We start from the raw sequence: 15,250 nt of genomic DNA, 5'->3' as shown, positions 1-15,250 counted from the left end.
CTTCATTTGTTTATTTGAAAATTTGAAAATGGAGAATACTTGGAGATGTTTGCATTGGTCAGCGTCAGTGTATAAGCAATAAAAGAGGGGACACCTACACGCATTTAAAATTCACCAACTGTTTTTAAACCGGGGCTAATGATGTGCTCCCAATGAAGACTTGCTATTATTTTCAAGGTTCTAACTAGGCTAAACCTTTGTTGAATTTTTGGTTTCTCCTTAACGAGTTAAGAATTTACACCTTCTATACAACCAATTTTCGAAAGCTATTCACATTATGAATTGAGAAACATTCTATTGCAAGTCGAAACCAAGTAATTTCCTTGTTTAAATTCTTTATGCATATAAAGAAGTTTGTCGAGAAATTATGATATTCTACTTCAGATAAGGGAAGAAGTTCTTAATACTATATATACAATGAACTCCTAATAGTATAGATACATTTAAAGTCATAAGCATCATTAAATTCAAAGCAGATAATATTTACATGAAAGCGAACGAATCGTTTTAAAATAGTGTCAAAAACAATTATTGATCCAAAGTGTGATTCTCTATCTTTGACTTTAAAAGGGGCATTTCTTTGTCTAGTCCCACAACTTTATACATTCAACTTTGTGAAGAATATTTGTTTGTCTGGTCCTGCAACCTGATCCTATAAAAGGTATTTATATGTTTAATATTGTAATGGGGGTAATTGTAATATCTCGCATTGGATATAGGGAAAGAAGTCCTTCAAATGTTGTTATAAATTGTATCAGAGTTAATCCTCGTCCCTACAATCCCATAGAATACAATAAGAACATTGTGCTTGCAATCATCAATCATTTCTTGTATCAACATTCATTGAAAATGCTTGTTTTGAATTGTTCCAATCGAACAATTCAAAATTCTTTGGAATAATTCAAAACAAACCTGTGAAATAAGAAAGAAAATCTGACCCTTACCTCATCATAAACCTTTAAAATAAGGTAAAATAAGAACGAAAATCTGAGTGTTACCTCAGCTACGGTATATAAACCTGTAAAATAATGGATACATCAGCCATTGCATAGGATGATAACCTTGATATGAAAAATTCAAAGCAGAGATTAATCCATGCCATTTCCTTGCTTGATGCCCGCTCAACAGTTACAATCAATAATATTGGACATATTGTCACGTCATAGTGAGGAAAACTCACTCACAAGCACCATCTTCCTCCTTGTATATAAGTAGTACATGCCTTAATTGGTCACACCAGAGAGCTAACCATGAAACTACAAGACGATTTTGCTTCCTTTATCTTCCTCCTCCTATCCATTGTGTGTGTTACTGATGGTTGCCATGAGGAAAGGGCAGCTCTGTTGAACTTTAAATCCTTTCTTGCAGACCATTCAAATCACTGGTCTTCATGGCAAGGGCAAAACTGCTGCAGCCGGCTTGGCATTCGGTGTTCAGACTTACTGCATGTTATAGCTGTCAACCTCCGGAATCCCAATCCAGACAGCTTCATACTCAACATCAACTCACAACTTGTTTCCACTTCAGACTCCAAGACCAGTACTGCTGTTCAGGGTACTATTTCTCCATCTCTCTCCACCCTTCATCATCTCCGCTACCTTGACCTCAGTTTTAACGATTTCATGTTTTCAAAGTTGCCTACTGATTCTCAAATCTCACAAGGCTCACTTACCTCAGCCTTGAAAATGATATGTTTAGTGACTCCATTACAACCCAGTTTGCAAACCTCACTTCTCTGAGATGGCTGGACCTTTCTTGTTCCTTGAAGATAGTTGATGAGTCATCTATTTCATATAATTTGACATCTTCATTAAGGGTGACGGGTGGTTTGCTTTCTAGTTACATCTATTTTGGCCATATTTCTTCCTCAAATTTAGATTGGTTGTGGGGCTTCGCAATCTCAGGGAACTAAGATTGAGTGGTCTTGATCTATCCAAGGCATCCCAGTCATCCAAATGGGCTGAACCATTATCTATTCTTTCAGACCTCAGGTTGCTTCACCTCTCCAATTGTGGAGTTTTTGGCATGGTTCCAGTAAACCAGTCTCAACTTTATCTCCATTCTCTGAGAATGGATTCAACTCTCTTGCCTCTGCCATCCCAAAAGAGCTAGCAAATCTAACTGCCCTTTCAGTCCTTGATCTTTCTAGTACTAATCTACATGGTTCAATCCCTTTCCTTCCTCAATTGCAAGAACTTTATGTGGGTAACAACCTAGACATTGCCATTAATCTAAGTTCAATGTTTGCAGTCCCTTGGACCCATTAGAAAGACTTGATATTAAGTCTACTCAAGTTATTGGATCTATCCCAGCGTCATTCACCAACACCACTTCATTGGTTCAATTCACTGCTCGTAACTGTGGAATTCAGGGGTCTGTTCTTTCTTCCAAGGCAGACCTTTCAGAGTTGGAAATATTACAGCTTGATTTCAACTACATAACAGGTCATCTATCACAGTTATTCCAGAATTTGAACAGCCTTCAACTTGTGTCTTTAATGGAAAATTCTCTTGATGGTCCAATCCCAGATTCAATTTGCAAGATCTCATCACTTCAATATCTTCTTTTGGCTTTCAATTCTCTCACAGGAAGATTACCTGATTGCATCAGCCAGATTACAAACCTCATTCAATTGTTCGTTAGTGGCAATAATTGAATGGAACCATTCCTTCCTTGATGTCTTTGTTCCATAATTCCACACCTGAACTCATTGGTTTAGGAAGTAGTGGACTAACTTTGAAAGTAGATCAATCCCCTTTTCTACCTATCTTCCATCCCCAATTCTTGGAGCTAAGCTCATGTGACATAGGAGGAGGTATCCCAGACTTTCTGTCAAATCTGACCCAACTTGCATTCTTGAGTTTGGCAAACAACAGTCTATCAGGAACAATCCCATCTTGGCTGTTCAATCTCCCCAAGCTTAATTATTTAGATCTTTCTTTCAACAAGCTGAAAGGAGTTCTTCCACCCATTATTCAGCTTCACTCGTACATCTGGCATGGGACATTAAATTTAGCCAGGAACAGTCTTCAGGGCATATTCCTCTGGAGTTTAAAGACATAGAGAACATCAATTTATCTGGGAACAATTTTACAGGCCATATACCAGCACAGATTCAAGGACTTGGAAATATTAGATTCTTCTTACTGTCGGACAACAAACTCTTTGGTAAGATCCCGCTCTCTTTCTGTGGCCCAGATAATGTTCTATTGCTCCTTGATCTTTCTAATAACATGCTGGTGGGAAGAATCCCTATCAGTGTAGGAAATTGTACATATCTTCTTGTCCTCAACCTTGGAGGGAACAAACTCAGTGGAAACATTCCAAATGTACTCAAGGCTGCAAAATATCTTACCCATCTAGAATTAAGTGACAATCACTTTGATGGCCCTTTCCCAAGTTTCATTCAGAAACTTGAGAAGTTGGAGGTTCTGATGTTGGCGAATTACAGATTAGAAGGAAAGATTCCCAGATTCATTGGAGACCTCAAAAACCTCCATATTCTTGTGTTAAGATCAAACTCCTTCAATGACTCAATCCCAGCAGAGATTAACAAGCTAGAAAAACTGCAATTTCTGGACTTCTCAAACAATTAACTATTTGGTCCCCTACCAGAGAAACTAGATGGTTTAAAGTTGCTGAGGGAACGAGAAGATGGAGATATTCTTGGTTATATCAACTCAGCAATGTGTTTTGGGGTGGAATTGAACATGGTGGCCAAGGGATTGTTGCTTCAATATGATGTGGTTCGAATGTACCATAATGGAATAGATTTCTCATGCAACAAATTCACAGGCAATATTCCACTGGAGATCGGCCTTTTGGAGGTACTTTTTATGCTCAACATCTCACATAACAGTCTCTCTGGTATGATCCCAGATAGCATTGGCAGCATGAAAGCTTGGAGTCACTGGACCTTAGCTTCAACAACTTGAGGGGAGAGATCCCAACAGCATTAAGTATGTTAGATGCTCTCACTACTTTGAATTTGTCTTACAGCAATTTGAGTGGGAAAATTCCAGCAGGCCGACATTTTGAAAGACTGAACGAAGATGGGTCGGCATACATTGGGAACAAATTCTTATGTGGTGCTCCTGATGGGGCTACTTGCGACAGCAATGCTTCATCTCCTCCAGTAACAGTTGATGTTGAGGATGATATATAGGCAGAAGTTCCTGTTCTATGGGTTGTGATTCTTGGCTATGGAGTTGGCTTTTGTGGGCTTTTCGGAGTAGTCTATTTGATGGGGAGGAGTGGTGGAAGAGGTACTGGAGGGCCATTGATAAGATTGCATTGAGAATCATCAAATGCATGGTAAGTTGCTAGTTTAGTTTCATGGTCAACTAGTCTTTGATGTACTGCAAGCCTCTTAAGCTTTGCTTTGACTGATATAAATATGCTACTGGTATTAGTACGCATAGTTTCTGGTTCTGCATTTTTCCAGAGCTTTTCCAATGTCAACGTTCCTTACAAAATGGACTTGTAAGGAGATGAAGATCTGCTCTTATTGCTAGGCCTCAGGATTTTAGTATAGTGTTCAAGGTCATTATGGTTGTATTAGGCTGTAGGGCGTAATTGATATATGTTGGAGGCATGTGTTAAAAACTCTTAATGCTATTTAGATTGCGTTTAATAGTGATTCTATAAAGTGTTTTTAACTTTTTTAACACTTAATTTTTTTTTTTTATCTTTTTAAGTAGTTGAAATATTAGAAACACTTTTTAGAATCATTGTTAAATGAACTTGTAGATATAAAAAAATTAGTGGATTAAATTACCACTAACTTGGTCTTCAAAATGAATAAATTAAAAAAAAAATTCTCGGATAAGTTTTCATAATCTCCAACTATAAAAAGGAATAATAATAATAAGAAGAAATTATTATTATTATTATATTATTATCTTGTTGGTAAAACCTTCTGGAGAGGAAAATTTGCTAAAATCAAGGAACTAAATCCCTTGAATTAAGCAACTAAAATTGGGGAAATTGAAATTCAAAATTCTCTATCTTCACCTATAAATAAAGGTGTCTTCTATCAAGAAGAAAGAGGAAATTCAGAAAAAAAAAATATCCAAAAAAGAAAAATCTTAAGGAGAAAATTCAAAAGTAACTTCGTACGGGAAAAAGGGCTTCAAGAGCTTCATCAAAATCTCTCTGCAAGTTTGGTAAATGGCAAAAGAACTGCTACACGCTTTCTTCGCCATTCAACAAGGTCATTCGGGAATAAGCTACTTGTGGCCCTTGATTGATCTTCGAAATCAAGAAAACATCATCGTCGTCTTCCAAAGTGTGATTAAGGCAAAATAATCAGAGGGAAAATATTCTTTTGAAAAGAATATTATTTTTTTGAGATTGTACCCACAATATATTTTAGTTTCAATAAATATTTTGTTTGCATTATTTTCCTATTTTGTTTTGCTAATTTCATAGGACCCAAAATTTTACGAAATTTGTGCGTACAAATTTCTGGCACGCCCGGTAGGACATCTCTGTCTCTTATCTCTTTTGTTAGAAGATTGATCTCCACTACGTCGATGACACTCAAAAGAACTCAAGTTGTGCATGTCAACAAGGGCAATGACAAGATTGTCATTGCACAATCGACACATGACACCGTTACGAGCCCTATGACTCGTAGCAAAGCAAAATCAACATCTTCAATCTCAACAAAACAAACAAGTGAGTTTACTTGTTTGCTAAAACAAGTAAGAACACACGATGAGCACCAACCACTCATCACCTTGGTTTCTCTAGGGGCAAAGAGCCATAGTCCTCGCAGAAGGGGAAACTCCCTTAAACACTATAAGACTTTGGGGATAAATCTCCTTGCTCTGTTATTGATGCCAACTCTAGCACCGGCTCACACTCCGAATCGCCAATTGGAATGTCAAAGGAGGAAAACTACTCCAATTGTTCTGACTCTTTTACTTCTCCTCTCGATGACTATACTGGTAATGGCAACCGACACTACATTCGTAGAGGAACAATTAGCAGAAATGGCTCGCGCCATCGCCAAACTCACCAAGACGGCCGAGGAGAAGGATATGCAGATAGCCTCCCTCATAAACAAGGTTGAGGCACAAGTACAAAATATAGGCGAGTCAAGTCAAGGACTCAACCGCCTTCTGAATGTTGCATCTCATCTCAATGATGCACCACATGTGTATAGGACATTACAAGTTGAGAGAGAAACGACAGAATCTACCTAGTGGCGTCATTATCTGTCCAACAACTTTAGGACATGATAACTAACACCATTAGAGCGCAGTACGGTGGACCCTCACAGATTATGCTCATGTACTCTAAACCTTACACTAAGAGGATTGATAACCTACATATGTCTGTGGGTTATCAACCTCCAAAATTTCAATCATTTGATGGGAAGGGAAATCCAAAACAACATGTTGCCCATTTCGTTGAAACTTGTAACAATGCAGGTATAGATGGTGACTTATTAGTTAAACAATTCGTCCGTTCTCTCCGAGGAAATGCTTTCGATTGGTACATAGACCTTGCGCCTGAGTGTATCGATGGTTAGGACCAAATGGAATGTGAATTCCTCAACCGTTCTATAGCACCCGATGAACTATAAGCATGATGGAGCTTACTAACACTAAGCAATGGAAAGACAAGCCGGTTGTAGACTATATCAACCGTTGGCGTTCCTTAAGCCTTGACTGCAAAGATAGATTATCTGAGGTATCGACAGTGGAGATGGCATACAAGGAATGCATTGGGGTCTCCTATACATCCTCAAAGGGATACAACCTCGTACATTTGAAGAATTAGCTACTCGAGCATATGACATGGAGCTTAATATAGCCAACCATGGTGCTAAAAAGGACCTTATCGTTGACCTGCAAAGAGAAAGACACAATGGGAAAACAAATGATAAGAATTCAATAAAACTCATCCAGAGTCAATGACAGTAAATACGACTCCTATCAAAATCTCAGTGTGAGATAAAAAAAAAAAAGTAAAAGAGGCTAGACCAACCCAAGAAAATGAGAGGTGTCAATTCACCTTGAAGGAATTAGAGAAGAAGTATCCTTTCCTGACTCTGATGTGCCTAGCATGTTGGAAGACCTGCTCCAGAAAAAGGTTATTGAGTTACCTGAGTGCAAGCGTCTAGAAGAAATGGGTAGTGTTAATGATCCGAACTATTGTCATTACCATCGAATCGTCAGTCACCTGGTGGAGAAATGTTTCATCTTAAAAGATCTTATAATGAAACTTGCAAAACAAGGAAGAATTCATTTGGATCTGGATGAAGTAGTAGAGTTAAATCATGCTACAGTCACATTTGGGTCCCTCGATCCTGTTTTGTTACATGTTCCACCTAAGACACTAGAGGCATGTGCTGGTACTATCCAATGCAAGTCACCGAAACCAAAGTAAACACAAGTGTCATGTCAAGACACCCTTTTTCACTTTTATTTGATAATGAATCAATGTCATATAACGAAGGAGGTTGGACATTAGTGACACGAAAAAGACATTGTAAGAAGCAAAACTCTCATCCATACCCAAATCTTCCTAGGAAGGAACAACATAAGCAAAATATTCATCGACATGAGAAGAAGAAAGAAGAAAAGAAACTAAAAGAAAACAAGCGATTGTACAGGTTGATGACCTCTTGGTACAAAAGCTCATCACCCTTATCACCTTAGGAGAATACTTCCCTCCAGAGTTCTTCATAGAGGGATGGTAACATCAACTCATATGGTCTCTTGTCATGAGATTCGGAAGAAAATAAGTCAGGTAAAGATGAAAAAATGCTTTCGATGCAGAACTAAGCAAAACCAAGGAAGATGATGAGTAGTAGCAAACCTACAATGCTTACCCTCGTTCTTTAGTATCCATGAAATGTACAACTTCTTGAGGAACACGAATTGCACTAATCCAAGTACTTAAGAATTCATCACTTTATGCCACAAAAATAAATGGGGCAAAACGATTTGAGGACAAAGGCCATGATTGTGCGACATGTGTGCAAACATCACCTACACTAGCGGTGATGAAAATGGCGTGACATCAAATTTTACCACAATTGTTTTCAAACCTTGACATTCCAGTGATGCTCCTTAAAGCATGAGCCTAAACTGCATATTGCTCCTATCCTACAAGAGCTTAAATTGTAGTAAATATGTATATATATATATATATATATATTGGCAAACTCTTAAACCGATGAACAAACTCTTTGTATTAAAGAAGTCAAATTCGGAGATTCCAAACTAAAATCGCTAACTTCTCTAAATACAAATGTTCTTTTTCTTTCAACATGACGCGTTCTCAAAAGGGCGATGTAACTTAGAAGCTAAATAAAAAATGAAGCTTCAAAAGTCAAAATCAAACTCCAAACATTCTTCAACAAGCTCGTGGAAGAATATCAACACAAACAAAAGTGTCATTTATCCACCTTCAAGCTAAAGAAGACAATGTTGGGTTTTTCAAAACACTTGAGGAATTGTTGATAAGTTTACTTGAGACCAAGTCATCATTGACCCTCAATTAAATTTTCCCCAAGACACGTGTTACCACCATTGGATTAAAATCAAGTCCAAGCTTGACACATTCTTCAATAGGCTCGTGGAAGAATATCAAACACAATACAAAAGTGTCATTCATCCACTTTTAAGACTTAAGAAAATCAAGACGAATTCAAAGGACTTCTTTTGTTCTCCAAAATGCTTAAGAAAGGTTTTACAAGTTTAGTTGAGAATAAGTCATCTTTGACCCTCAATTAAACTTTGTTTCTAAATTATTTGAAATCAAATTCGCCTTTACAAATAATGGAGGCCGACATACGTTCAAAAAATGAAGGTTTTTTCTCCCTTGAATATCACAATCCATTCAAATCAAGCCAATTTGAATGAGTGAAGACTTTAACACATAAGTGCTGAAAATACAACACCGCATAGCATTAAGGCTATAACTTGTTTGTATAGATACCAAGTATTATTCCAGGTTTTAACTAAATATAAAACTTGAACACCACTATGCATTCAAGTCAAGCCAATTTGCGTGGGTAAAAACTTTAGCACATAAGTGCCGAAAATATGACACCGGCTTCGCATAAGGGCTACGACTTGATTACACGATGGTCAAATGTTTAAATATTCATTTTTTTTTATGGACATTTAATTTATTAAAAAAAAATCCCCTCAATATTAAGGTAATTAAAAAATTAATTAATTAATTAATTAACATTACGTGAAATCAAATTCATTTCTGCAAGTGATGAAGGTTGACACGTGTTCAAAAAAAGGTAAGGTATTTTTTTCCCTTGAAAAATAAAATTAAAATTAAGGAGAACACGTGTCAAGATATATATAAATATGTATGAAAATCATTATAGAATGTTGACTTTTTCCATGCATGGTATAATATATATTAAAAGAAAATCTCCATTCACTTTTTAGAGATCACGTAAATGGATATTTACTAAATCTTCATCCATACACCAATTGTAGCTCAAATATATATATGCGGGTGATCACGTTCAAGGCAACACCATTGTGGCACGTTTCCATTGAATTTGACATGTCACCCACCACATGGTCTTGGTATGGCATGATATATTTATATAAAACAAAAAAAAAAAGTGAAAATTTCTGGCGGTGAATTCAAGTCGGGTTTCTCAAGTTGGGTTGAAGAACACCCAAAGATCAAAATAGCTTCTTTGAAAAAAAAGTTCAAGTCAAGTTTCTTAACTATTATTCCCTTTATATATATATATAAAAAGAAATGTAAATAAGGATGACAAATTGGAAGGGATTGAAAGTGTAAAGTAAAAGGAAAACGAATTGAAGAGGATTCAAAGTATAAAGTAAGAAGGAAAACAAGTGGGAAAGAATTTTTCTTTTTTTTTTTTGAGAAAAAAAAATTACTTCAAGACTCACCCCATCCACATGACATGCATGTACGTGATGCGTCTTGAAGTGACGCGTTTTAAAGTGGGGGCATTTGTAGACATAAAAAAAATTAGTGGATTAAACTACCACTAATTTAGTCTTCAAAATGAATAAATTAAAAAAAAATCCTCTTATGGATAAGTTTCCTTAATCTCCAACTATAAAAAGGGATAATGATAATAATAAGAAAATTATTATTATTATTATTATTATCTTGTTGGTAAAACCTCCCGGAGAGGAAAATTTGCTAAAATTAAGGAACTAAATCCTTTGAATTAAGCAACTAAAATTGGGGAATTTGAAATTCAAATTTTCTATCTTTACCTATAAATAGAGGTGTCTTCTATCAACAAGAAAGAAGAAATTCATAAAATAAAAAAATAAAAAAAAAATCCAGGAAAAATCTTAAGGAGAAAATCCAAAGGTAAACTTCGTATAGGAAAAGGGGTTTCACAACAAAATAAAGAGCTTCATCAAATCTCTATAAGTTCGGTAAATGACAAAAGAACTGCTACACGCGTTCTTCGCCATTCAACAAGGTCATTCGGGAATAAGCCACATGTGGCCCTCGATTGATCTTCGAAATCAAGAAAACATCATCATTGTTTTCCAAAGTGTGATCAAGCCAAAAAATCAGAGAGAAAATATTCTTTTGAAAAGAATATTTTTTTTTTTTTAGATTGTACCACAATATATTTTAATTTCAATAAATATTTTGTTTGCATTATTTTCCTATTTTGTTTTGCTAATTTCATAGGACCCAAAATTTTACGAAATTTGTGCGTATAGAACTCTTAGAGCCCATTTGGTAGTGATTTTAGAAAACGCTTTTAATATTTTTAATACTTGAAAATTTATATCATTCAAGTATTAAAAATACTAGAAACATTTTCTAGAATCACTTCCAAACGCATTCTTAACTTTACTTTATAAATGATTTTAGTTAAAACGTTTTTGTTTTTTGTTAGAGTGTGTTTGACAGTATTTTTACTCAAAGTACTTTTAACAAAAGTGTTTTCTTCAAAAATATTTTTGGGAAAATCACTTATTAAGTATTTTTTTTAAGAAACACTATAAGTGATTTTTCTCAAATCCTCAATTTTCCTTTAAAAATGTTTTTTTTTTCTCAATTTTTTATGGTAGAAGTGCTTTCTAAAAATACTACTAAGAGTGAGTTTATGAGTGATTTTAGAAAACGTTTTTAACATTTCTAACACATGATAACAATTTTCAAGTATTAAAAATATTAAAAGCATTTCCTAGAATTACTACCAAACAAGCCCTAAGTAACATTTTTGTTTATAGCTTTTTCGTTAGAAACACTTTTAAAGAGATTCATTTGATGTTTGGATATATATATATATATATAATATAAACTATATAAACTAAAGAAATACTTTAATAATATTTTTGGTAATGCATTATAAAAGTGATTTTTAAAACAATAATTATTCAAAGCCATTTTAAATTGTTTTTCATATTTTTAAAAGTGATTTTAAAAAATTTATCAAATGTTTAATAATTATAAGAAGCCACTTACAAAGATAAGGAAGTGTTTTAAGTACTTACAAAGATATGGGTTTACACAAGGAACCCTTTTAAACTCATTTACTCTTAAACAAGCTATCATATAGGTTGACACAAAGTTCAGTATGTCGTGAGACATTATTGGAGAGACATCGTCAATACTCATTGAAATTATCATTATATATGCATAATCTATAGGACTTATAAAAGTACAAGGTGTTTATCATTTTCTCTCTCAATAATGCTCTTATCAAACCCACAATCAAGTCAAAAAATAACTAAAATCAATTAAAACCAATAACCTAACCCATTAAATGTGAGTCCATCAAACTCAACCAATTATATGTTAGTTTATACAAATCCAACCAATTATTAATTAATTTCTAGAAAATCAAAATTTTTTTTATGGAAAATGGAATAATAGGTGGCGATTAGGGGAAAATAATAAGGGGAAAAAAAGTTTGTAATAGATATATGCAAAGAAGAACAAAGGCGTGAGTATGAGAAGTGAGAAAAAGATCGAATGAGAGACATTTTTTTATTGAACTCCTTTCGTTTCTAATATTAATAATTATAAAAATTATATTAACAATTTACTCCTATATCTGAGTAGGTCACTATTGATTAAGAAAAGTAACAATAAGTATTTTCAAGATAAACATCATGATATCTCATGGATTGGAGACAATGTATCCCTTTGAGTGATTCTAAAGACATGTGATCATGAAATTATTATTGTAATAATTTTTTTAGTAAATTTGACATATGTTATTAAAGAGTTAAAGTATATCAATTGATCATATAAGAAGATGATCTGAGACTTAAGGATTGTAAAGATAATATTAAAAGGTTTATAATGTTCACCTTATTAGATTAAGGACATCGATCCATAGGGGACTTGCATTCAGTCATTAGTAGGTCATGGACTTGAGTTTTCATTTTAAATAATATTATATAATATTGGAGTGCAGTTAACTCTTTGTAGTGGGATGTTAAATTAACTTTAAAATTAGATTTTGAGGGAACTAGTATTTTTTCATGGGTCCTAGTGGTCTAATTCAAGCTTATATTTCTTGGCGGCACATTGTTTGAAGAATAGTTGGATTCTTTATTCATATATTTGTATAAAAAGCATTTTGGTAAATGCTAGGGTTGCGTAAGAGCTCATGAATGGTTTTTATAGATTGGGTAAATTAATTAATTGAAATCTGATATGACTATTAATTAATTAGGATCCAGTGGGTTAGATTAAGTAACTAAGCCAAGATGGGTTCAAGTCACTTAAGATCACAAACAAGCCTATATAAATCCCTTAAGGGTTTAGGACTTGTAACTTTTGTTATTCAATCTTCGAAAGAAAGAGAAACCTAGTCTTAATCCCCAGAGAAGACTCCCACATTCACATTCTAGGAATCTAGAAAAAGAACATCAAATAGAAGGTCATAAGGTATTTAAAATCTACACTAACTCTTCACTAACTAGAATCGATTTAGGAATATCCAAATTAGAAGTATTTTTTTTTAGTACTAGATCTAGTTTCATGTTTTGATACTTCAATTATGTAGATCTAAATCCCTAGGATAATAGTAGCATGTACCCTAACAATCCAAGACTTAAAGTGGGGTAATCCAGATATTCCAACACTTTTCTCTTCCATGAACATGTGGTGCACCATGTTAATTGAAGTACAACATCAACAATCTTGCATGGATGGCATACTAATATAGAAGTCCCAATATGTGCACCAAACCTCAATGCTCTTGAAGCCATCATTATCTAACTACCACCATGCTTTCTATCATGACCTTTCTCATGGGAATGCAAGCTAATGATGAAGGTGAATGTGACAATTTAGAGAAGAGGAAGGAAGTCTTACATGTTAATTGGTAGAAGGTGTGATGAACCTCCACCGACCCTCGACTTGCTCCTTTGACTTGTTTAAAAGGTAAAAGATTGAATGTTGGTTGGTGCTGACTTAGATCAAAGTGTGTTATAGGGAGTGAGTAGAGGCTTTTACGCAATTAAAGTATAGGTGAGGAGGAGTAGTGAGAGCTAGGGGTAGTTAGGATTAGGAAGCAAAGAGTATTGATGAAGTTTTTTTTTTCTCATCTTCAATTCCATATTGTAGAAGGAAAAGTTAGAGATTGCTTAGCTTTTTTTTTTTAGGAGAGAACTCTATAAAAAACAATTGATTGTAACTCTTAAAGTCATGTTTTTTTTATTTAAATGAAATTTAGATTTCAAGAAAGAAGTCTTTTATTGTTTTCTTTGTTAATTCAATTTTACTTTTGAGTTAAAAACTTTCTAATGATTTTCTTTGAAAAAATTTAGCTTCCGTCATGGGGTTGAAAGGAGTAGTGTCCATTGTAACTTAAAATTTAGTCCTTGGTATTAATAGTGTAGTGGATGGGGAAGTGAAGTTCATGGTTATAGTAAATGAATGTTGCAAAATTATGAACGCCACAAGCTACTCAATTATGAGAGCATGTTTGAATCTTAAAGTTTAACTTTCAATCTCTTTGAAGCCAAACACACTAGAGAGGGTGAAAGTAGGTCCTTGTTGTAATAAATGCTTACTTCAGAGTTGTGAAGACCACAACCTAAACAACCTTTGGAGCGAGTTTGGGCTACACAACCTTAAAATTTAACTTCAAATCCCCCTACAGCCGAACACACTAGAGATGGTGAAAGTAGGTCTTTGTTATAGTAAATGCTTGTTGCATGGTTTTGAAAGTCATAAACTAAACAACCTTGAAAGTGAGTTTGGGCACTCAAGGATTTGACCTAGCTTAATCCAATCTAGTATAGTAGTTTCTCTTAAGATCAAAGGACCAAAGGGATGATCTTGTATTAAGACATGGATTGAGCTAGGGAAAAGATGCACCTTATGATACGATCCACACCACAAAATTGAGAAACTTGTGGATCAAGAATAACTCCAAGATTGTTTAGAGAATGATTGATTGATAAGTCGAAGGAGAATCTTTCCGATACGTTCAAAGAGGTCTAAAAGAACGAAAGAGAATTTTCTCTCACAAAATTATGAATGAAATCTATATTATTTTTCAATAAGTTGATGTCTATTTAAATACAAAGAGGTCCACGAATTTGGCAGTTAGAAAATCCCAAAATGTTCTGCCTAGATTTCGTAGATAGCCAGAAAAGGGAAACTAGAATATCCTGAGTTGAATTCTGAAAATTGAATTCATTATTTCCTAAAATCGTGTCTACCCCAAAGTAAAAAGGAAACAAAAGAATTTTTAATTTATTATCTTTGAAAATTAAAATATAATAATAAATAAGAAAGGTAATTTAGTAATCTTAAAAGATTGCTTTAGATTACCAATCTTCTTGATGAGTCAAAAATTGGATAATCACCAATTTAGGAAACTCCATTCAATCTATGCAATTTGGGACCTATTCTCTTTGATGAATTCTTCTAGATTATTCCAAAGCTTGAATCATGGAAATCCAATCTTCTGGAACATGTATCACATCTTCCTTAGGCCTCCACAAATTCACCTCAACCTAAATATTGTGAATCAGTCCATTAAAAGTTTCCTTGAATTTTTTTTAGCTGGAGCCCTTATAATTGGACCAACATGAACTTGAATAGGATCTGCATTCCATTTGTTAGTTGTGCCCTCGTCACCTTATTTAACATTTTCCCATAACATTGCTTTCTTGTTATTCAATAACTAATTTGTTTTATCCTTTTTACACACCATGGCTGAAATTAACAAAAACCTTGTAACAATTTGCTAAGAAATAATTTTCTATGGATCAACCCTAATAATTCACTAGAC

The 15,250-nt window shown here is 34.4% G+C and overlaps 1 protein-coding gene across 1 annotated transcript; it reads left to right on the top strand.

The window, feature by feature from the left end:
* The first annotated feature begins 1,250 nt into the window (after positions 1–1,250).
* Positions 1,251–3,596, top strand: LOC117916333 (leucine-rich repeat receptor-like serine/threonine-protein kinase At1g17230). The gene is made up of 2 exons (XM_034832288.1): positions 1,251–1,554; positions 3,097–3,596. The coding sequence occupies exons 1-2, from the start codon at positions 1,251–1,253 to the stop codon at positions 3,594–3,596; spliced, it is 804 nt and encodes a 267-aa protein (XP_034688179.1).
* Positions 3,597–15,250: the final 11,654 nt, after the last annotated feature.

Source organism: Vitis riparia, chromosome 6 (genome assembly GCF_004353265.1).
Source record: "Vitis riparia cultivar Riparia Gloire de Montpellier isolate 1030 chromosome 6, EGFV_Vit.rip_1.0, whole genome shotgun sequence".
Classification (NCBI taxonomy): Eukaryota; Viridiplantae; Streptophyta; class Magnoliopsida; order Vitales; family Vitaceae; genus Vitis; species Vitis riparia.
Note: the sequence above shows the minus strand (reverse complement) of the source record. Positions and strands in the feature narration are given on the sequence as shown.

Bases quoted from the DNA above. Each gene is read 5' to 3' on its own strand.
- LOC117916333 (XM_034832288.1), top strand. From the start codon at position 1,251: ATGAAACTACAAGACGATTTTGCTTCCTTTATCTTCCTCCTCCTATCC. The intron at 1,555-3,096 runs GTACTATTTCTC...ACAATTTTACAG, and splicing joins GACCAGTACTGCTGTTCAGG to GCCATATACCAGCACAGATT.